Source organism: Ursus maritimus, assembly GCF_017311325.1.
Source record: "Ursus maritimus isolate PB19 chromosome X unlocalized genomic scaffold, ASM1731132v1 scaffold_X1, whole genome shotgun sequence".
Lineage (NCBI taxonomy): Eukaryota > Metazoa > Chordata > Mammalia > Carnivora > Ursidae > Ursus > Ursus maritimus.
In genome coordinates, this window is record NW_024423319.1 from 106,848,518 (window position 1) to 106,871,840 (window position 23,323).

Here is a 23,323-nt window from a genome sequence, read left to right on the forward strand (position 1 = left end):
ATTTACGATCCACACAGGAACAAAACTTCACCAACCATCACCACTTTACCTTCAGCAACTTCCATGAAAAATTACAAGGAAGGTCGTTCTCATGGAGGACAAACATCAAACAGAAGTAGGCCACAAGGTCAAGGTTTGCAACGTGTAGGATAACCAGCCAAGCATGGTGAAGAACTTCCTCCACACATTTGAAGATTGTTTCTGAAATCCCTAACCAGGCCAGGACAAAAAATACTCCAAACCAATACAGCCCACAAGCCGGAATCCAACCTGCCACTTGTTTCTGTACAGGCTACAAGGTGAAGCCGGACTTTACATTGCTCAATGTGGGGCGGGGGCGTGAAAGAAGGGGAATATTCCATGGCATGTGAAAATTACATGAAGTTCAAATTCAGTGTCCATAATTCAAGATTTACTGGCACACAGCCATGCCCATTCACGGACGTGCCGTCTGTGGCCACTCTCCCGCTACAGCCGCGGAGCTGAGCACTAGCCACAGAGACCTATGGCCCCCAGAACCACAGTTACTTACCGTCTGGCCCTTTGCAGACAAAGTTTGTCAATCCCTGCCTAAGGGGCAGAATATTGCCCCCCACCCACCCACCGAAGACGTCTATGTCCTACATTCCTGGAACCTGTGCAAATGTTATCTTATGTGGCAAAAGGAACTTTTAAAATATGATTACATAAAGGATCCTGAGACATTAGCCTGCATTATCCACGTGGGTCCAGTATAACTAGAAGGATGCATATAAATAGAGGCAAAGGGGGTCAGGAGAGTGTGTCAGAGTGATGCAATGTGAGCTATGACCAGCCACTGCTGGCTCTGAAGAAAGAAGGGGCCAGAAGCCAAGGAATGTGGCCAGCCTCTAAACGCGAGAAACGCCAAGGAAACAGATTCTCCCCGAGGGCAGCTAGAAAGAAAAGCCTCTCTGCTTACACCTTGACTTGAGCCCAATGAGACAATGAGACCTAAGTGGGACATACAGAACTGCAGAACAGTGTTTGTGTTCTTTCAGGTCATTAAGTTCGTGGTGATCTGTGATAGCAGCAACAGGAAACGTATACACCCTGCTCTCAACTTTAAAGCCATGGATCCTACCCACTCTTTACTTTTAAGCTAGGCCCATCACCCAGGTTGCAAGAAATCACAATGGATAAAAACAACTCTTCAGACAACATTTATTTCTGTTTGCCTTTGTTTTCCTCTAGGATGGGGTACCTATGAATATGTTACAAAGTAGTAATAATATTAACTACAATTTATTAAGCACTTACTGCATGTCAGACACGATGCTGGTGCTTTACATAATTTCAGTCATTTAATTCTTACAAATGAATGAGTTCAGAAATAGTGACCTATTTCACAGACGAAGACTGAGACTCCGGAATGTCAAGCAACTTTCCCATGTTCACCAAACTTGTAACTGGTTGAGCCAAGATTTGAACCTCCATCTCACTCTAGAAGCCCTCCCCTATGCTCTTCTTGAAGCAACATATATTCTAGATGGATTTTCACAATGTGATAACCTCTGAATTGAATACAGATAAACAGAGGCACCCATTTCAGGTCTTCTCATGACATACTTGTAGATACTAAAGAAATATGACAAATGGCTTTCCAGAACAGTGATGAAAGAGCTAGAGATACTATTCAAGGATACAGCCTCTGGTTTCTCTGCCTGAACAAGGAGTGGTGCTCCTGGTGTTGAATATGGCTGAAGAACCAGGAGAACCAAGTCAGTTTAGTGTGGTCTCTCACTTCTGTTACCTGCTGCCCCCTTGACTATACAAATTAGGAGCATACAGTGTGTGCATGTGTATTTTAGAGTAAGAGCTTCCTGCAGAGCCATACCCTACCAACAATTCTTCTTTATTGGTTCTCTACTGTCAAATACAATGAGAGAAATCTATTTCTTATAATTATGAAAGCAGAGGAAGAAAATGCAATAAAAAAACTACAAGAAAAAAATTAATAGTAGAGAGAGGGCATGAAAACCTGATCAAGCTAGTAAAATAAGGAAAATGAAAAAGAAGTAAAAACAATGTGCAGGAGATAAAGTACGTAAAGAAAACTATATTACAGTTGTATTGGAAAACCTAAAACAAGAACCAAACAGATAAAAAGGCATACCATGCTCTTGAACAAGAAGACCATATCATAAAAATGTCAATTCCATACACTGAATATGATTTCACTTAGAATCCCAATGGGATTTTCTTTGGGGAACAAGGTGAGAATGGGTAACATGATCTTGGAGCATATACAGAAGTATATTTGCCTGAGAATGGCCAAGCACATAAAAGAACAGTGAGGGAGAGCTTGTATTGACAGATACCAGAACAATCCATATAGCCATGGTAATAAGACCTTGGTGTAGAAATCAACAAAGAGACCAGCAGAATTGAATATGTAATCCAAAAATTGATATCAATATACGAGGTTCTAAAATTTGATAAATACTCAATTCAGTGAGCAAAAAAATGTCTTTTAATCAATGATGTTGGATCAACTGACTATCCTTTTGGAAGGAAAAGAACTCTCACATTAAACTCCATAAAAAAGGGGCACCTTGGTGGCTCAGTCAGTTAAGCATCTGCCTTTGGCTCCAGACATGATCCCAGAGTCCTGGGATCGAGCCCCAGGTCATGCTCCCTGCTCAGTGAGAAGTCTGCTTCTCTTTCTCCCTCTGCCTCTCCTCCCTGCTTGTGTTCTCTTTCTCTATCTCAAATAAATAAATAAAATCTAAAAAAAAAACTCCATAAAAAGTTAAGTTTCACATGCATGAAGATTTAAATGTAAAATAACAAAACAACAAAAACCTTCCCAGAAAAGCCAGGAGACTTTAATATAGAATGAGCATGAGCAGGGGGAGGGGCAGAGGGAGACAGAGACTCCCTGGCTGAGCGCTGAGCCTGATGTGGGACTCCATGTGGGGCTTGATCCTGGAACTCTGGGATCATGACCTGAGCCAAAGGCAGACACTTAACCAATTGAACCACCCAGGCGCCCTTATTTTTTAAGAGAAATAGGTACCTTTTGGCTCTACAGAAATGTTTAATTTTTGTATGTCAAAAGATGCCATACATAAAGTCCAATGGATGCATAATATATTTGGGAGAAAATACTGTAATGTGAATGACAACATTTTAACATCGGTAATATCTTTAAAAAATTCTCATACATTGGTGAGAAAATAACTGAATAGATAAATGCTCTTTCATATATCACCGGTGGGAATATGAATATTATAACTTGTTGGTGACAGTAGGAATCTATCCTAGATGGACAAAAAGAATATGTACACAATGAGAGGGTTTGTTACAGCAGCACTTATTGTGGGAAAAGAATTGGAGACAAAGTGTGACCTGTCTCAACAAGAGGTTAGGTGAGTATGTTAGAGTATGTTCCCACTGTGGACTTCTGGGCAGCCACTGGAAACCATGCAATAAAGGGGTCTGTGGTGTGTGGCTTCTCTTCACGAGCATGGGAAACAGTGTATCAGGGTGATTAAGATGAATGACAGGTAGGGAAAAGAAGAGTGATGAGAGGGGACGGAGAGAAGACAAGAAAGGAACAAAATCGGACACAACATGAACGGCATGTATAAAATTTCATTCTTGCCTTCATGGAAATGTATGTATGTATATATAATAGAAAATAAACATTTTAGAAGTACATTTCTTTTGTTCAAACTTCTATAACTAACATCTCTTAACCAATTGAGAGTCATTAATTCAAAATAATGAGATTTATTTCAATGAGTTAAGTCGAAATTTGGAAGGAAATTTTTAAAAATGATATGGAGTGTAGATTTATAAGAATTGTATTACTTGTGTTTGCTACAAGATTTTCTACATTTATCTAAATCTAGGAAAACAAACTAATGTTTAGGCCTGTGAAGATCAAACCTGAGCTTGTATCAGAGTCACCTGAGAGCTTGTGAAAAGACAGACTGCCAGAAGACCGGTGCCCCCTCCCTCCAGGATTCCGGTCAAGAGGTCTGAAGCAAGACTCAAGAATTTGCATCTCTAACAAGTTCCCAGGAGAGGCTGATGCTGTTGTCCTGGGAACCACACATTGAGAACCAATGGTCTAAAGCAAGCTAATGTCCAAAAGAGAAAAAATGACACACAAAACGCCATAATTGTACTTACAGTTAAGCCAGCTTTCCTCCAATAATAGTTGCTATATTGGTTAACCATGCACTTTGTTTTTTCTTTAAACTTTTCTTCTGAATCAGTAGACCACCAAGGATCCAGGTTTCCATTTTTATCATATTTTCTACCTAGCAAAAAGGAAGTTAAAAAATATTTGTACTATCTGTGTTCTAGAATTTTTATGGTTTTAGATCTCACGTTTAGGTATTTCATCCCTTTCGAATTTATTTTTGTGTGACATATAAAAAAGTGGTCCAGTTTCATTCTTTTGCATGTTGCTGTCCAGTTTTCCCAGCAGCATTTGTTGAAAAGACTATTTCCCACCGGATGTTCTTTCCTGCTTTGTCAAAGATTAATTGACCATATATTTGTGGGCTCATTTCTGGGTTTTCTACTCTGTTCCATTGATCTATGTATCTATTTTTGTGCCAGAACCATACCATCTTGATGACTACAGCTTTGTAATATAGCTTGAAGTCTGGAATTGTGATGTTTCCCGCTTTGCTTTGCTTTTTCAGGATTGCTTTTGCTATCCAGGGTCTTTCGTGGTTCCACACAAACTTTAGGATTATTTGCTCTAGCTCTGTGAAAAAAATGCTGGTGGTATTTTGATAGGAATTGCATCATTTTTCCAAAGAAGACATACAGATGGCCAATACACATATGAAAAGATGCTCAACATCACTCATCATCAGGGAGATGCAAATCAAAACTACAATTAGATATCACCTCATATCTGTCAGAATGGCTAGTATCAAAAAGACGAGAGATAACAGGTGTTGGCAAGGATGTGGAGAACAAGGAACACTCTGCACTGTTGGTGGGAATGCAAACTGGTGCAGCCATATTGGAAGACAGTATGGAGACTATTCAAAAAGTTAAAAATAGAACTACCCTACGACCCAGCAACTACACTACTGGGTATTTATCCAAAGGATGCAAAAATACTTATTTGAAGGAGTACATGCGCCCTGATGTTTATAGCAGCATTATCTACAATAGCCAAGTTATGGAAACAGCCCAAATGTCCATCGACAGATGAATGGATAAAGAAAAAGCGGTGCATATAGAGACAGCGGAGTACTAGCCATAAAAAAGAATGAAATCTTGCCATTTGCAACGACAGGGACAGAGCTTCAAAGTATAATGCAAAGTGAAATACGTCAGTCAGAGAAAGACAAAAACCATATGATTTCACTCATATGTGGAATTTAAGAAACAAAACAAATGAGCAAAGGGGGAAAAAAGAGAGAGAGAGGCAAACCAAGAAACAGACTCTTAACTCTAGAGAACAATCTGATGGTTACCAGAGAGGAGGGGGTGGGGGATTGTGTGAAACAGGTGAAGGGGATGAAGGAGGGCATTTGTCGTGATGAGCCCCAGGTGATGTATGGAAGTGTAGAATCACTATAGTGTACGCCAGAAAGTAAAATTACTCTGTATGTTAACCAACTGGAATTTAAATAAGAACTTTAAAAAAGAAATTTGTACTATTTATGGAAATTAATTTCTTCATTTTCCCTTTCCCTCAATTCGAAAGACCTTGAAAAAGCAGTCCCAGTAGCAAGGGTCACTCCTGGGAGCAGGTCCCACCTTCTCTGCAATGTCACAGGCTATTTTTAAAAAGAGGGGTTAAGAAAGAGGTTTGAGGAAGTTCTTTCCTTCCAAGCAACAAAGAACATTTTAAAAATAAGATTCATCAACTTATGGCATGCACACCGTGAACCAATCTTGAATTCTTTGTTTTCACCCGATGTGACCCATAATGTTCTCTGGATTATGAAATGAAATGGCTTCATTCACAAAGCCCGTGGGAGGAACTGAAGCATCACTACCAGTGAAATTCCAAATGATCCACAGGCACAGCCCAGTGAGTCATTCACCCAGATCCATAGGCACAGCCCCTGACTCAGCCCTATAGGAACGTGTTTCCTCCAAGTTGCTAGGAGCTGAGAGACACATGAAACCTCTGTTATGAATCATTCCACAGCCATCAGTGTGCATGGAAGGCCCATCTGTCCTGCTTCGACAAGGCAGGTTGCTCTAAAAAGAGAACTTGGAACAAGAATGGAAATCTCCAAAACATAATAGAAAAAAAAGATTAATTATACAGGGTTGTTTTTTGTTTTTGTTTTTGCTACAGGCTCACTCTTTGTTTTGTCTACACTGCCTTCAAAAAAGGCTTGAGTAGATCTCACTATTGTCTATACTCAAGGTTACTATTGGTATAAATTTAGTTAGGCAAAGAACTCTTCATTGGACTTATAAGAAAGTCCCTAAGGCAAAGGTGTTAACTGAAATAATCCAAAGCTCTTTGGCAAGGGTGGATGCCACTACCACCACCCCCTGGGAGAGCACGGAGTCACTGTCCTCCAAACACTATCCAACCAATTATTAAATAGTTACTGGGCATGCAGTTAACTATGTAACTCTCTGTTCTAAGTATTGGTTACAGAGCAAAATTGCCATCATTAGATTATGTCCTTTGAGAATGGCTCCAGAAGGCCTCCAAAAGATTCAGTGGGAGAACTGTACTTAAATTTCCCAGGAAGAAAGGCCCAGAACCAAGAGATCACTACTGGGTTATGTTTCTTAGTGAAGACGCTCCTTTTAGATAAAGCAAACATGCAAAGACAGGAGTGTAGCTCTGGAGATTGAGATGCCTATAAGGCAGCTACATTTTTAAAAGGGAGGGGAGAGATCAGAAGAGCAGAAACTCTATGTGATTCAGGAAGGGCTTGTGGGAGCACAGAAAGAATTGTCCAGAAGGAGAAGAACCAAGAGTCTCTGGCCCTGGGGTAGGCATCCTGGAAAGGATGTTGGAGACACCACCGACATGGATGAAAGAGGTCCTTCTACACAATGTTGCCATGTGCCAGCCAGCTCTTTGAATCTGCCTGTAAATCATTGTGCAGATGTGTATATGATTGTAATTTGCTGCTAATTCATGTATTTGAGAGATTTCATGTGGCTTTCCAATAATGCTTAAGGTAAAGGAGAAAGGAGTGCCCATCAAAAATGATGATGACTCTCAAAGGGTGCTAATTTCACTAGTTTATGTCATATTCTGCTCTTGTGCTTAAATATCATGAGGATACATAGCATATTCTCCTATATTATACCTTATTAGGAAAGCATAGCCTTTTAACAAAATTCTGAATATATGCCAGCATAGAGAAAAACAGAGCTTAAGCATTGCATAATCCTTGCAATAGTATAAAGGGATCAGGCAGCCAAGCTCCAGAGTCCTAACCGGCTGAGTACTAACTTGGCAGCATGTATAATCATCTTGGGAGCAGAGCTCACACCTCCCGGGAGAGCATCTCAAGATGGTGAATAAAGAAATGACAAAGGGGAGAAGCTATGAAGCAATTCCTGTAACTATCGTGGCAGCTACAGCAAGCCTGATCTAAATGCAAAGCTAATTTCATTGAAATTACAAGGTCTTTTTTTCATGCTATCCCATCACCAACGGGAACAATTATTTATTTATGGCAAGCTATCACAGCAAGACATAGGGGAAAGTTTTCAATCAGCAATCACACTGCTTTGGATAATCTTCAGTCTGTGATGATGCCACTATGCAAAGATAATAGCAACAATTAACATCCGTATCATCAACATTATCATAAAAGCAGCAGCTCATACAACGAACCAGTACTTACCATTATTATCAAATCCATGTGTAAATTCATGTCCAACAATTACTCCTATAGCTCCATAACTCAGAGATCTACGGTACAAATATACAATTTGAAGAAAATTACAAGCATTAATCTCAGAGCATAATCCTTTGGTTTTTTTTTCAATGAAAGCCAAGATAATCTGTTTTCTAGTAACCACAGTAACAGCTTAACCACACACACAAAACTGTAAAAATAAAAAAAATCTAAACACACCCTTCTCACTGAAATAAATAAATTCTAACACTGTCCCTACGACCCTGTATGACATTAGGGATACGAAAGGGATGGTTTCTAAAGTCCCTTCCAGCCCTAAGGATTCTAGGATTCTGCATCTGCTCTAGCTAGTTTATATCTATGAACATCCAAACAAGCAGCAGGGTTTGAAAAGATCCTGTCAGTAAACATACCATTTATGTTTTTATCTGAGAACCTGCTGAAAAATCACTCTAGACTTAGAAGTTTTTCCCCAAATATAATCATAAAAAAGGAACAGAGCAGAGATTAAAAGGGATCACTGCTTTCGAAGGGAGTCACGTTCCCTTGCTTCTGTGACAGACAAGGTCACGAGTGAATGGCAAGGATCGTGAAGCCTTAACCAGATTTGGAAATTGCAGAATCGTGAGCCAATAGTGGTTGTTTGGTAGCGCTTGATTAGGTAGCAATACAGAACTGAAACAGAGTATATTAATGACAGATAAAGAAATCCATAAGGAGGCTTTCTGGATGTGTGTGTGGGTCTGGGACCTTCTCTCTCAACTACAAGTTCCATGAAGGCCAAACCCTTACCAAGTTGGTCACTACTAAATTCTCTGTAACTAGTACACAGTAAGAAAGTAGCAGTGATTTACCTCATTGGTTAATTAACTTTACCATTTTATGCAAATGACAGGTCTACATGTAACTTATTTTAGTTATTTAATGTGTGGATAAGGATTAAAGACAATTTAAAATCCTTGTTATGAGGATTCTTCCTGAGATTTGCAATTACACTAAAAATATTTCACAGTTGGCTCCTGACAAGCGACATCAAAGTCACCCAGCAAATGGAAAGGACCCGTAAGTGGAAAGAACAAAAATTTTGAAGCAACATGTTATTACAGGACATAATGATCCTTAACATGCTAATTGTTTGTCTGAACTATACCCAAGGAAGTGCTGTAAGATTTAATTTTTCCCCTCGGTGGCAATTCTTTCCTTTGTTATTTCTTTCCTGCAAGGTAATTTGCATTTGAAAAAAACCGCTTCCTACTGTTTTTACATCATTGCAAACCTTCATTAAGGAAGTAAGAGTAAAATTATGCATTTCAATCATGGAGCTCCCATGGCAGTGTGGGACAAACGTGTAATTTCACATAGTGCTAGTTTTTGCAGCAGGGGCTATCGCTATCAGCCTGTAACACTGCGTTTCTTCATGCCTCTCAGCCCTGAGCGCAATACTCAGGCCTCTAACAACCCCTGGTCAATGCTGGTGACTGGACAGGTTTAAAGGATGAACAGTGGAAGCTTAGAGGAACTGCTTTGCAATCAATGTCCCTCAAGAGGGGCTGCTCCGATGAGCTTCCTATTTGCAAAGGGCAATAAAGAATTCAGAAAATGACTGAATCACTGTAAGTTCCAATTCTCAGTCACATAATTGTGATCCTTTGGACAGGAGACAAGAAAAAGTAATTTTATATGACTGAGCCTTCCAACGATAATGTTTCATAATGCCGAAGCCCCATCTTCCATTTCATCAATGGACAGCATTAAATGAGCATGCCATAAAAATAAATAAATAAACTCAAATGCCTTTTAAAATGGGACTGGCTGGCCGGAAACAAGAAGACTGCCGCAGAGAAAAATCGAGCCTTCCAAAAACGATATGGAAAAAATGACCATTTTTCCACCTACTCGGTTTCTCTCGTGTTCTTACTACCCCAGGGGTTTAACGTGTGCACTGGCTTTTGCTGTCAACAAGAGTACAGCCAGGCTGCTGTCTGCAGCTACCACGATCTCACGCTGTCATCAAGCAAGGGCTACTCTGTGCTTGAATCAGAAACTCCTCAAAATCTCTGATTTGAAAGCAGCTTTCGAGTTACTTCAACTCCTTAGCAGAGCCATGGGCCTCCGCCACAAAAACCCATTCCAATAGTCACAGGACTTCTCTGGGGATTTCTAATAACCAGGAGCTCATAGAGGGGGACCAGTGCCTCTTCAGGTGGTTCTAAATAAAACAGCTCTCCCTAACACTGATCCGCAATCTCTTTCCTACGTCTTCTATCTATTGGTCTCATACAGTCTCTAGCCGAATACCCTCTGACCCCCCAGAATACCGTACATTTTCTGCCACCTTAACTCTCCTTCAAAAATGTGAAGATACAAGGTCCCCCTTCGAGTGTCCTCAAGTTCTTTCAATTGTTTTTCTTCAGCCATGAATTCTAGACCGGCATTTCCCAACAAAGGCAAAGGGGGAGCTTAGGAAACTCTGGGTTAAACACATTTAAATAGGTTTCTTTCTTACAGAACTTAGAAATTCTTACGCTGCTGAGTATTGTAATTCTTCAAAACAAAAATAGACTTACCTCTATTACTACTTCGTGGAACACACACTTTGGGATGTTGTCTTAGGCTACTTACAATCCTGATTCTTTCCTCTAGAAACAATTTAGCTTGTCGATATCCCCATGACTCAACATTCCGGGAAGGACTAAGCTGACCAGCATGAACATAACAGATACCCACTTGCTGGGTCTGGAGACTATCTATCCAAAGTAGATGTATGGGAAGCCATCTGACTGGACTGTGATTCCCACGGCTCCAGCATCCCCATCTTTCCAATGCCAACTACCCAAAAGATGCTTGGTAATTATTCATTGAGCAGATATCGTAATAGAGGATAGAAGGCTTCAGTGAGAACATAGAATCTTTAGGGAAAAAATGCAAATCTTTCTCCCACTCAAGTATCAAATACGGCTCAGCATAAGGCTGAACTCATAGACACTAATACTATTTCCTAGGTTTCTATCATTTTGACTTTTAGATCAGAAAATCATCCTCATGGACCCAATAAATTCACTTCAAAACCTAACCAGACTATTTCCAAGTCTCTAGGTATATAACCACAATAACAGAAGTTCAGCTGAACTGAGCAGAATCAAAGAATTCTAGGACATTTTTAGTTTGAAGGAAACTTAGAGAATATTTATCCTAAATCTTTATTTTTATAGAAATATATGTAAGTTTTTAATTTGAATAATAGGGAAAAAATCGATTCCAAATATCTGAACAGTAGTAAAGACTATGCAGCTGAGGCCTGGGATGATAGTAAGGGATTTGGTTAATGCAAACCAAGAATTCTCATTTATGCTAATGGAGCACTTCCCTGAAGTAAGCTTTACTAATGCCTGCTCCTGGTCCCCTCGGCACTCACCATTTTTGAGCATACCAATCCAACATCTCCCAACTGCCAACACCTGAAACTAGTTGCCGGAGGACTTTTTCTGGCTACCAGAGCCCTCTTGGCTAAGACTGAGGAACGCCGGAGTGTTAATACAGCAGGTGGCAGCACTCAAATCAATGAGGGAAGGTGAGCTGGATGATCAACACCCCAGCAACCTTGCCCCTGAGGTGGGATCACGCTGAAGCATGTTCTACAGCTCCCCAGCAGGACTGAGCCCCAGTTGCTCACAGTGATAACTGGCTTTGAAACACATATGTGGTACGTAGAATAATGGCCCCAAGAAGATGTCCACATGCTAATGCCAGGAAGCCATGAATATGTGATGTTGTTACATAGCAAAGGGGAATTAAGGTTGCTAATCAGATGAGCTTAAAACAGGGAGATTATCCTGGATTATCTGGGTGCGCCCAATATAATCACAAGAGTCCTTCAAAGTGGAGGAGAAGGCAGAAGAGGAGAATCAGAAGGAGATGTAACTATGGATCTGTGGTCAGAGAAATGCAACTTTGCTAGTTTGGAAGATGGAGGAAGGGGCCATGAGCCGAGGAATGTGGGCCAACTCTAGAAGCTAGAAAAGGCAAAGAAACAGATTCTTCCCCAGAGCTTCCAAGAAGGATGCAGCTGTGCCGACATCTTGCGTTTAACCCAGTGAGACCCAGGTTGGACTTCTGACCTAAAGAACCATAAGCTAATCAATTCATGTTGTTTTAAGCCACTATGTTTTTGATAATTATGGCAGCCACAGAAAATCCACACAACACAATTTATTGGCTTCCTTCCCTCCCTGTCTCATGTCTCCACTCCCCTGCTGGTGTTTTCTGCTGTCACCTCCCATAAGAACTCCTTGAACTGGAATCCGTGTCATAGGGTCTGCTTTTGGGGAAGTCTAAATCAAAATATTGCTACCATATTTCTCTTACTTTTATATGTGATCCCACATGTTTTTAACCTACAAAATACTTAAACTGTCATTTATCCAAACCAAAAACACAAGACACTAAACGTCTAAAAGCAAGACTAAATTCTCTGTGGATTAAAGCACCAGAGCAAACAAAGGTACATAATAAAAGTGGTGATATTATCAACAATGAATATTATCACAATTCCCACTATATATGTAAATTCTGAATTACTTAAGTCTACAATCTGTTGTTATTAATGACCTTTAATATCTCTAACTCCAGAGACTGTCAATTTTTGACCCATTGTATCACTACCCAGGTTACATTTCTAAAGACAAATTTGATTATCTTTGCTTGTTCAAAAACTTCAATATTTTCTATTGCTTGTTAATGTCCAGGCTCCTTGCCTGGCACTCAGAGCCCTCCAATATCAAATAGCAAACTTCTTTTCCAGATATCTTCTCCACTACTTCCCTTCATACACTACTTGGACCAGCTGAACTAAAATCTTTGCTATTCTATACACACTTTCCTTTCCTCTTCTAACATTATTTCTTCCATTTCTTCCATGGTGTTCAACCCATCACCATCAACTCAAATTCCAATGATCCTTTAAGGTCCAAATATTTATACTATGAGTCAATCCACAAGTGGATAAATGCAAAAAAATAAAATTTCCGTGTGTAATAGTTGCCTCTCCTGTCCAGTCATACACCCTGGTAAAAAGAATAGGAAGACAAATACCTAAAATGACGAAGGCGGGACTGACCCACACCAGGTTCCACGCCCTCTTTGTACTGAATAACCACCGGCTTTGTTTTTTGTTTTTGTGACTTTATATTCTAGTCTCTGCCAAAGCAGCATGTTCTCCCTTACTTGTCAGTAACTGGTTTCTTCACTCATTTACTTACCGAGGATATTCTGTTCCCCAAAAAAAAGGCTTCTGGAGCTCTCCTGCTGGAAACCCTGGGAGAAATATAGACAAAACTGTAAGGGATACAGAGACTGATAGGATGATGAGTACTTGGTTCAAGCTTTAGCCCGGAAGTTTCAAAGGTCCATCTGAAAGGTCCTCCTCGTGGAGCTGGGAGCACTCTAAGAGATTCAACTCTTTCTAAAATGATATTAATTCAAAAGAGTTTGAAATAAGTGCATCACATTAGTTTCAAGGAAACCACTTTGCATGAATACACTATTGGCATTACCCAGCCTGCTGTGAACTGGGCTCCTTCCTACAGTGTGTACAGGAGGCTTCTGACTGTCCAGCAGCTTTCCCTGATAGAGAGAGGGCCAGCTACATGGATACACAACCTATGCAAAGGAGCGCCCCCCCCAGGTGCCCCATTTGCACACAGCATTCTTGATACTTCCTAAGAACACAGAACTCCACTAGACCCACAACGGGTGGGAATTCAGTGAGACTCAAAGTGAGTACAAGGTAAGCATGTTACATCTAGGACTGAGTAGATGGGGCTTCTGACAGCCCCAAGAGGGCCCTTTCCATTGGAACCGGGATTTGCTTTGATCACCAAAAAAAAGGCAGTGGCATTCTAAGAAACATGAACGACCAAGGAACCCTAGCATATCCTAACTTTTGTTACTTTCCTATATTAACCACATACACTGAAAATTACATAGAAGGAAGGGGAAAGCCAGGGTGACCCACAGTTCCTTTTCCTTTTAGTCCTCCCTTACTCATCAGTAAGCCAGAGGTAGAGAGTATGAGTAGAATTAACGTGTATTAAGAAATAACATAAAAGCCGCCGGGTTAGTTTTGTGCAGTGTTTCCATTGGCCTGGTAAGAACAAAATACCTTTGCAAGTATAAGCTACAAAATACAAACGGTATAATTTTGGTGATTCCACACACAAGTTAAAAGCTCTTATATATTCATTTAAAACTGACATTGCACAATATCAAGATGAACCGTAAAATTATGCTCATGACTTAAAATGTTTATTTTTCTTACAACTTACAATGACAATAAATAGCAAATTAAAAAACTGACAAGTCTAGAGAAAGAGAGACCACAGAAGACAGGACAAAGCTTCATACTTGAGCACCTTTAACTGCACTTTTTCTGGCTTTCTGAACAGGGGCCCCCGTATTTTCATCCGGCATTGGGCCTTACAAATAAAGCAGCTGGCTTTGTGCAGGTGGGCGGGAGAAATGCTTTGCTTTGGTATCGCAACTCACCACTACATCTCGCACCCTGGGCTGATCCTGAGAGCTGCTTTCTTAAGTCATAACAATCGGGAATGCAGAGAATAGTAACAGAAGACACAACATGAAAAGAGAGAGAGAGAGAGGGAGGGCGAGCGAGCGCCACCTTCTGCAATGTCCTTGCTTGCTCCACAGCCACTGCTCTAGCCCCCGTGAGACTGAAAGCTCTTTCAGGAGTTAAAATGTTTTCTCTTCCCTCTCTCCTTCTCCACATTCTGTCTACCCACCCCCCTGCCATGAGAGAATACTAGGACAGTAGGAAGGGAAGTGAGGGCAAGAAAGCAAGTTCTTAATTTAGAAGTGAAATGTTAATTCCATATACCTATTCTTTATATTTTCTTCATATCGGTTTGAGACTTCAAGGTACAAAAACCTCACTGCAAAACAGAGACGGACCCAGCTAGGAGTCCCCTCTCTCCCTGCTGCTTTCATAGAGGGGAGAACACATGACTTCGAAGGGGCAATATCATACTGATCCTCACAATTTTAAAGTTTCCCTACATTTCTTTTTGCATCTTTACATCAATATTCCATCCTTTTTCAATGATTACTTTCAGTAAGTCATTCTAACTTGGAGACACAGATGCAAATATATATTATATATATATATATGCAAATCACAGTGTTCATATGAAAGTCTCATCTCACACAATAGATCATCAAAAAGCAATGATATTTCCGAATAAGAACAATGATCATGAACCAATGTGATCTAATTATCAAATCATTACGGCGTTGCCACTTGGTACTGTGCCCAGCTGGAAGCATTTATGTCCACTGTCAACCTCTTTACAGGAAGACATCTGACACCTGCGTGCGCCTCCATTTGTGGGGCTGTCGCAGTCAGGGGCCCCATGCTCGCAGGCCACAGCCATCACACGCCTCTGATCAGCTGTGTCTGCTCAGCCTGTCAGGGCCATGGAACCCTCCCCTGATCCACGCAAGAATCTGATGCCCTTGGGGCTGCTCTGCTGAAGCGAATGGATTCACAGTGTAAGCGGCAGGTTTGGAGGTGTCCCCCGACCGGAGTGAGCGATCAAAGTGCACCAGGGTCAACTCAGCATCTCATCTCAGGGGGTGGATAAGTTGTATTTAGCAAAGGTAGAAGTAAAAAATAATTAAATAAACAGAAGGGGAATTATTTTCTCTCCTCTCCCTTTTTAATAGGCTCTTCTTGTTTGGTTGATTTTTTTGCAAATCCATTTTATTTCCTTTTTCCCCCCATCTCAGCACTGCATTACCAGTTTCACACTTTTAAAGCTCTTTTTTTTTAAAGCTCCTTTTCCTAACAGTATATTTATGGGATGCATCCTCACAATGTAAATGTGTGTATGGACACAGATACACATGCCTGCACCCATAGCTTACGTACCACATACAGACACATGATGCGTACAAACACAGAGACAGACATACGAGAGGAGAGATAGAGGGAGAGGAAGGAAAAAGAAATGTAACTGTCAGACTGGCAAAAATTAGTCAATTTGGTAATAGGTAATACTGGCTAGGGTGTAGGAAGCATGTTGATGAGCAATTGAGTCACCTTTTAATGCTTTAAATGCCACTTCTAAAAAATGAGTAACTATGTGCTGACATGGAAAAAATACCTGAAAGATATTAAGTGAAAAAAAATATTAAGTGAAAAACCAGCATTCAGTCGTGTATGTGGTCCTTTTCTGCATAACATATGTATAAACGTATGTATAGGTACAGTCAGTTCTGCTGTAACACTTACATTGAAAAGGCAAATTTGCTCTAAGGCGACTGATATACTGGGGAAAAAAACTGGGGCATAACTCCAATTTCCTGTTTGTTTATGTGTAATCTCGTCCTCAAGAAAGCTAAGTGAAAGCAAAAAATGCATCAAATCAACTGAGCCACACAGGAATATACAAAACTCACACATCCCAACGTGGACCAGTTAGTTACCTCAGTCTACCACGTGCATTAGAAACCACAGCCACCCACACCTGGTGTTAAAATTTTCCTTCCAACTTCAGTCACCCTCCTCCAACCACGACATGGTAACTCACAAGCTGCAAGTCCTCCAACACCCACTTCCACAGGCAAACTTCAGGTCTTTTCAGGGGAAAATGTCATATTTATTGCAGTATTTATGTATTTACTCATTTAACATGTGTAAGACTGTGCTATCATTTTTTCAAAGATATTTTTTCTTTTTAGAGAGAGAAAGAGCAGGCGATGGTGCGAGCAGGGGGAGGGGCAGAGGGAGAGGAAGAAGGAGAGCAGGAGACTCCCCACTGAGTGTGGAGCCTGATGCGGGACTTGATCGCACGACCCTGAGATCCTGACCTGAGCCCAAATCAAGAGTCGGACGCTTAACCAACTAAGCCACCCAGGCACCCCTGTGCTATCATTTTTATTAGGCTCCTGGCTTTTCTTTTCATGTGTCATTGATAATGTTTTTGATTGTTGTGTCCCTAACCCCATTTTTCCCATAAGCCTGTAGCTTCTATTGCAGAATTTTGCATAACACGGTGATGTTTAGGAACATGTATGTCGCATTATAGCAGAACTAACAGTATATATACATGTGGGCATCTATGTGTATATATATTCCTGCCAGAGATACTCAAATTTTATCAGGCATCAGAATGACCTAGAAGGCTTATTGGAACAGATTGCTGGGCCCCACCCTCAGAGTTTCTGAGTTAGTATGGTCTGGAGAGGAAGCTAAGAATTTGCATCTTTAACAAGTTCCCTTGTGACGCTGAAGCTGCTGGTCTAGGAGCCACACTTCAGGAGCCACTGCCCAATCACTGGTTCACAGGTACTGTGGAGTCATGGCTAAATATGTTCATTGCTGCATCACTGTAATTGAGAAAAGTGTGCCACAAACCAGATGTCCAACAGGAGAAAAATGACTTAATTATGGCATAACCATACCATGGACTGCTCTGTAGCAAATGAAAAGAAAGAGGTAGGTCTTAATATTCTAGCATGGAAAAATCTCCAAGACATGTTGTTGGAATAAAGCAAGGCATAGATACAGATATAAAAATACCATTTCTATTTTTTAAATAAGTACCGTATCAGTGTAGTACATGAATGCAATGCACTGAAAAGGTCTGTAAAACACGTATCAAACGGATCATAGTGGCTGCTTCTTGGAGCTAACGGGGACTAGGAGGTGATGACTGGTTAAAAGGATTTTGAACATAGATACAATGTTGTAAATTTTAACTAGTCAAAGGTAATTAACTTGTGTAATGAATATTAACTCTTTTAGAAATAAATGTGTATATATTATAGAAAATTCTTCTAAAGGTTATATAAAAACTGTTTACAGTTCACTAAGCTTACACAATAGCATTTTGCTCTCACATTTGTCAACACCAGCAAATTTCATTCCTGTTGCAAGCAAAAATACAAGTTGTGGTTATGTAATTCAAAAGACTAAAATTCTGACAAAAGAAAATACTCTTATTTATATGTTGTAATAACCTCATTGTTTGTTAGTAAAAATTTCTCTTTTTCAGATCTGCACCCAGGAAAACCATTAAGGCCTGCTTTCGGCTTTTTTCTGGAGTCAAACCTTCCTTTTTTGCTGGAGTTTCCCCACAGCTCCCTCATCAGCGAATACTGAGTAACCTCGAGGGCTTTTGTTTAGAACAGACACAATTGCTAAAGAAGTGACCATATTCAGTAGGCAATTAACTCGGGCAGATTCAACTATTTGACCTTTGAAATCACAAAGTTGTATCTTAACTGTAGGAACAGCTTCCCAGGAAAACTTAAATGCCTTGACACGTTTGGGTTTCAGTATCCATTTTGTTACCAGAAAATTGCACTAGTTAGGTTCTTTAGTATAGACAAATGAAGAGAAAAAAGCAAAATTAGCCCATTATTCCATAGCTCAGACCCAAGAAAACAAAAATATATACTCAGGGATAGAAAATTCATACTGTATGAAGAGACATGAACAAAATTAAAAATTTCCCTTTCTCCCCACTCCTCTCCCCCAATGCTGGAACTTTCTTTCCACTATTATCTGCATAGGTTGCTTCATGTATTTGCTCAAATGTCAACTTCTCATTCAGGCCTTCCCTAGTGCTTTTTAAAGGAAAGAGGCATTATCCTACCCTCTTTCTTGCTTTATATCTCACCAGAATACCATCATCTATGACACTCTACATTGTATTTACTCTGTATAAATTATTGTCTGTCTTTCCCCCAACTAGAAAGCAAGCTCCATAACAAAAGGGATTTTTATTTTCACTATGCTTTCACTGCATTATCTGTAGAGCCAGAACGCTACCTGGCGTGTGATAAGCACTCACTAAATATCTACTGAGTGAATGGAATATGCACCTTGTGAAACTTGAAGGTATAATTGGAGTTAAGCATTACCTATGATTATGAGTATATATCATTAGCCGAAGTCAAAAACATTACACACTACTACGGGTATTACCAATGTGCTGCTTCCTGAAGTTTCCATACTCAATACCAGAACAGAGATATGTTCCATTATTCAAGTTGTGTTTCCTTTCCTTCTAGATTAAGAACTGTGTTGGTTCCATTCTCTTGCATTGATGGCAAAACTAGTATAGTTCTGAGATTGGCACTTTTTTCCCCAATAGACTCTCAATCAGAATGCAGATGTTAACAAGATGAAAAGCCCTGCCCAGTTCCATGCAAGTTCCATCACCCCTGTGTACTCTCAGCCCTCCCTACTGCCAAGAAATAAAGTAGGATATGCTCCCTTTCTATGGTTGTGACATATGCTGAAAAGAGAAATCAGATAAAATGCTGGTTTGTGTCGGAGGCCTTTGGTCCTAACAATATTGGATGAATATATTCTTTTTCCCTACATTCTTTGCATGCTTTCATGTAACTGCCACATTAAGTTTCACACCCATAAAAGCATATGATTCAGGAAAGTTATCATATAGCAAATATTTTAAAAGCACGACTTTCCAAAGTTTTATGTTATGTGGAAGTTTAGGGGATTTTTTTTTATATTGACACTTAGAAAATAGTGATTCTTTTAAGACAACTGTGGTCAGACTCAACCATCTTTTCCTGTTGTTTCCATATTTGGTCAGATTTAACAAAATGGGAGGTCTCCAACTTTCACTTGCCAGGCTTTAAAACCCAGACTGTCTGCTTCTTCCCTTTCTCTGCAGCAAACTTTTGTAAATATACTAATACAATGGAAGACAACGCAGACTGAACTAAATTTGGGAGCAGTTCACCCTTAAATTCAATCCATCTTTTGACTTCTTTAAAGAAACTAGCATTAGTGAATTTCTTCAGTTAGGATCCCTCTAACAGCCTCTGGGGCAGAAGAGGTACATCCAGGGCCAAATGATAAAGTTCAGTTCAAAAGAAGGTGATGGGGATGGGTGGGGCGGGGGACAGGATTCTAAAGGGGAATCCAATCGGCCACAAAATGTGCAGGTCAAAGTACATACTGACCTCTTCAGTGCAATCCATTTCCATACTTGCTATAGCTGCTTTCTCCAGAGATGTACTTGGATTTTCCACTGAGTGTGTATCTGTGTCTGGTTTTTTCCCCCCACTATGGGTGTTTGTGATATTTTTGCTAAGGGGCTGACTGTATCAATACAATGCATTATTAGCTTTGTCAAATAATGGGATGTTTAGCCTTCTGCATGGATTTACTGATGTACTAACATGACTTCATTCTAGTGCATGTTATGACAGTTCTTTTCAAAAGTCTTAAGTGTATGCTTATATTCCTGAGCTAATCCTTGTATCAATCTACATTTTGGGACTTACTGCTGACATATCATCTTAGCAACGTTACTACACTTTTTGGTGAGATTTACTTGTAGTTACTTCTGCTGACTTGATTATTTTACTTGTCCTATGCAATAACAGCTCCTAGTTCCACAGCTCGCTAAATGAATGTATTTTAGGGCCCTATTTTTTGGAGATGTTAATATCTTTAAATACCATTATAAATACTAGCAGGAAGAGTTGGGTTTGGTTATGATGATGCTATTTATCTACACATAATCATTCGCCACTGACATTTACTAAGCACCTATGATGTTCCAAGCCACACAGCGAAGCTGCGAACATACAAATGTCCTCAAAGAACCTACTACTTAGTGAAGAAAAAGGTATGTAACAAAAAAATTCTGTATTGTAATATCTAAAAAGGTGAACTGATACCAAAGCTCTCTAAAGTGTATTTTTTTCATCGAAATATGTTTTAAATTCAGTAAAGATGCATAGAGGTATTTTGGGAGGGGGGGTAGCTATACACATGTCTACACTAATGAGTAAAAGATATGATCAGTGAAATCAGTTGAGGTTTGAGATAGGAATGGCTTAAGAGAATGGCACTCGGTAAGTGGTCATGGTCCAGCAGCTTCAACATCACTTGGACGCTTATTAGAGATACAAATTATTGGGCCCCACCCCAGACCTGCTGAGTCAGGAACTCTGGGAGTGGGGTCCAGAGTTTTCAGCAGGTCCCCCAGGTTATTCTGGTGCATGTCAGTTGAGACCTACTGGTTTAGGTCAGGATAAGGATTCTCAATCCCAACTGTACATCAGAATCCCTTGGGAAGCTTTTAAAAAGTAGAGCCATGTCAAGGCCCCTGCCCAGACCTACTGAGCCATAATCTCTAGGATGGAGCTTTGAAAGTAAGTATGTTTTAAAAGCACCTCAGGTAATTCCAATATGTCAAGAATATCAGAACTCTTGGTTTAGGAAAAATAAGGCACTGCTTATATTTAACTCATGTACATAAATCAGCCCTCTTGTCTCACTCTCCTCTCTTCGCCACTCCTCAATACTGTGCTTGTAACATATAATTAGATATTTTTCTTATAATTTTGCAGACTATACTTTCTAAACTGAAACTTTACATGGCTAACAAATTATCATTGTACAAAGGACAAAAATAGTTTTAATTGCAACTGCTTTGGAAGATCCAGAATGAATGCTCACTCTAAGAGGGAATGAGTGTTATATCTTATTCAAGCTTAGTTCTCATAATCAGATAAGCCAGATACCATTCTTCTAGAATCTAGGGGACCATCAGTTGGGACATGGAAATTGCTGCAATTACAAAGCACTTCTGGCTATATTTTCTGCTGTAAAGGGATTTCATTGTCATCACTGCTAAGATTAATAGTGGCTTTTTTTTTTCAATTTGGCATCTTGCAGTAGTTTGGTGAATGCCAACCTTCCCCTTTCCAGAAAGTATCAAGTACTAACAGCTGTGACTCATGTCAAGGGATTCAGCAAGATGCCTTAGCCATCTGCTGGCTTCCTACAGGTAACCTCCTGCCACTGTATCTATCAGCCTAGAACTGACAAGCAGAAAGCAGCTTCTAAAATCTGTCCTCCATCTTGAAACTTCCTCTTCTGGCCCTTTTGTTCTTTTCCTGCCATAATTACCTTTAGGATGCAACAAAGAGAACCTCCTCTCTTTTACCAGTGTGACCAACCATCCCTGTTTGCCCAAGTCTGAGGAAACTCCTGGGATACAGAATTTTCAGTGTTAAAATTAGGAGAGTCCCAGGCAACCAAGACAAATTAGTCCCCTACCTTTACCCAACCAAGCTGACCTCTATTGCAAATGCTGCATTTTTATACCTCAGGCGTTCTCAAACTTCAGCATCTAGCAGACATTTGGTTAAAATCTTCTTAAAATATAAATTGCTGGGCCCACACCCAGAGTTTGATTCCATAGGTTAGGGGTAGGACCAGGTAATGCTCATTTATCACAAGTGATGCTGATGCAAGATGACCCAGGGACAATACTTTGAGAACCACTGCTACAGTTCAACATCTGTTAGAGAAAACACTAATTTCCCCCCACTATAAAGCTCTGTATCTCTTATTCTACTCTTATTCCAACGGGCCGTTTCATACACACAGTTGCTGTCCGAGGTATTCAGACCTGACGCTAAAGGCCGTGATGTTTAGCCCAGGCCTGGGAATATAATAGATGTTCAGCCAATGCTTGTCTGGGTTCACTGATCCATATCTGGGTTTGCGATAATGGTCTTAAGAATGAAAATATGACTAACATTTTCCCTTATGTCAATTCGACAAAAAAAAAAAAAAAGGTCTCTTTCATCTCCTCCAACAGCATCTTTACAACATATAACTCAGTAAAAGAAAACCATCTCATCTATTGTTAATGAAAATATAAACTGGTACCACTTTTCTCAAGAGAAGTCGGGTAAGATGTATTTTAAAACCCTTAAAATGGACATACCATTTGACTCAGCAATTCTTCCACTTCTAGGAATTTACCCTAAAGAAATACACTCAGATTTGCATAAAAACACAGACACAAAACTTACCACGGAGTTTTTTTTTAAACAGAAAAACAAACAGCCTAAGCATCTATTGGTAGGAAATTAAAGAAATCAAAGTGTTTTTATTTGGTGGAATACTATGCATGATAACTTAGAATTACATGTAATAAATGGAAACGATATTCATGTTACAATGTTCAGTTGGGGGGAAAGCAACATTATTGGATGAGTCCATATTTAGTTTCAATTTTTTTAAAGATTTATTTATTTATTTCACAGACAGAAAGAGAACACAAGTGGGAGGGGCAGAAGGAGACAGAACCTCAAACAGACTCTGTGCCAAGCACAGAGCCCAACGTGGGGCTCGATCTCATGACCCTGAGATCATGACCTGAGCTGAAACCCAAGTGTCAGACACTTAACCGACTTTGCCACCCAGGCGCCCCTGGTTTCGATTTTAAATGTGTAGATAAACATAAGTTTGAGAGGTATTCAACAAAATCTTTAAATGATGACACACACTTCAAAATTTTTTAGCTTAAAAATGTGAGAGAAAGGAGCGCCTGGGTGGCACAGCGGTTAAGCGTCTGCCTTCGGCTCAGGGCGTGATCCCGGTGTTATGGGATCGAGCCCCACATCAG

The 23,323-nt window shown here is 40.0% G+C and overlaps 1 protein-coding gene across 1 annotated transcript in view; it reads right to left on the minus strand.

Moving 5' to 3' along the window:
- PHEX (phosphate regulating endopeptidase homolog X-linked) overlaps positions 1-23,323 on the minus strand; it is a 205,415-nt gene that overhangs the window by 8,839 nt on the left and 173,253 nt on the right. The window contains exons 16-18 of the mRNA XM_008696482.2: positions 13,100-13,154; positions 7,827-7,894; positions 4,159-4,289 (exon numbers count right to left, since the gene is read on the minus strand). Coding sequence (XP_008694704.2) covers positions 4,159-4,289; positions 7,827-7,894; positions 13,100-13,154 — 254 coding nt within the window. The remainder of the gene's footprint in view (positions 1-4,158; positions 4,290-7,826; positions 7,895-13,099; positions 13,155-23,323) is intronic.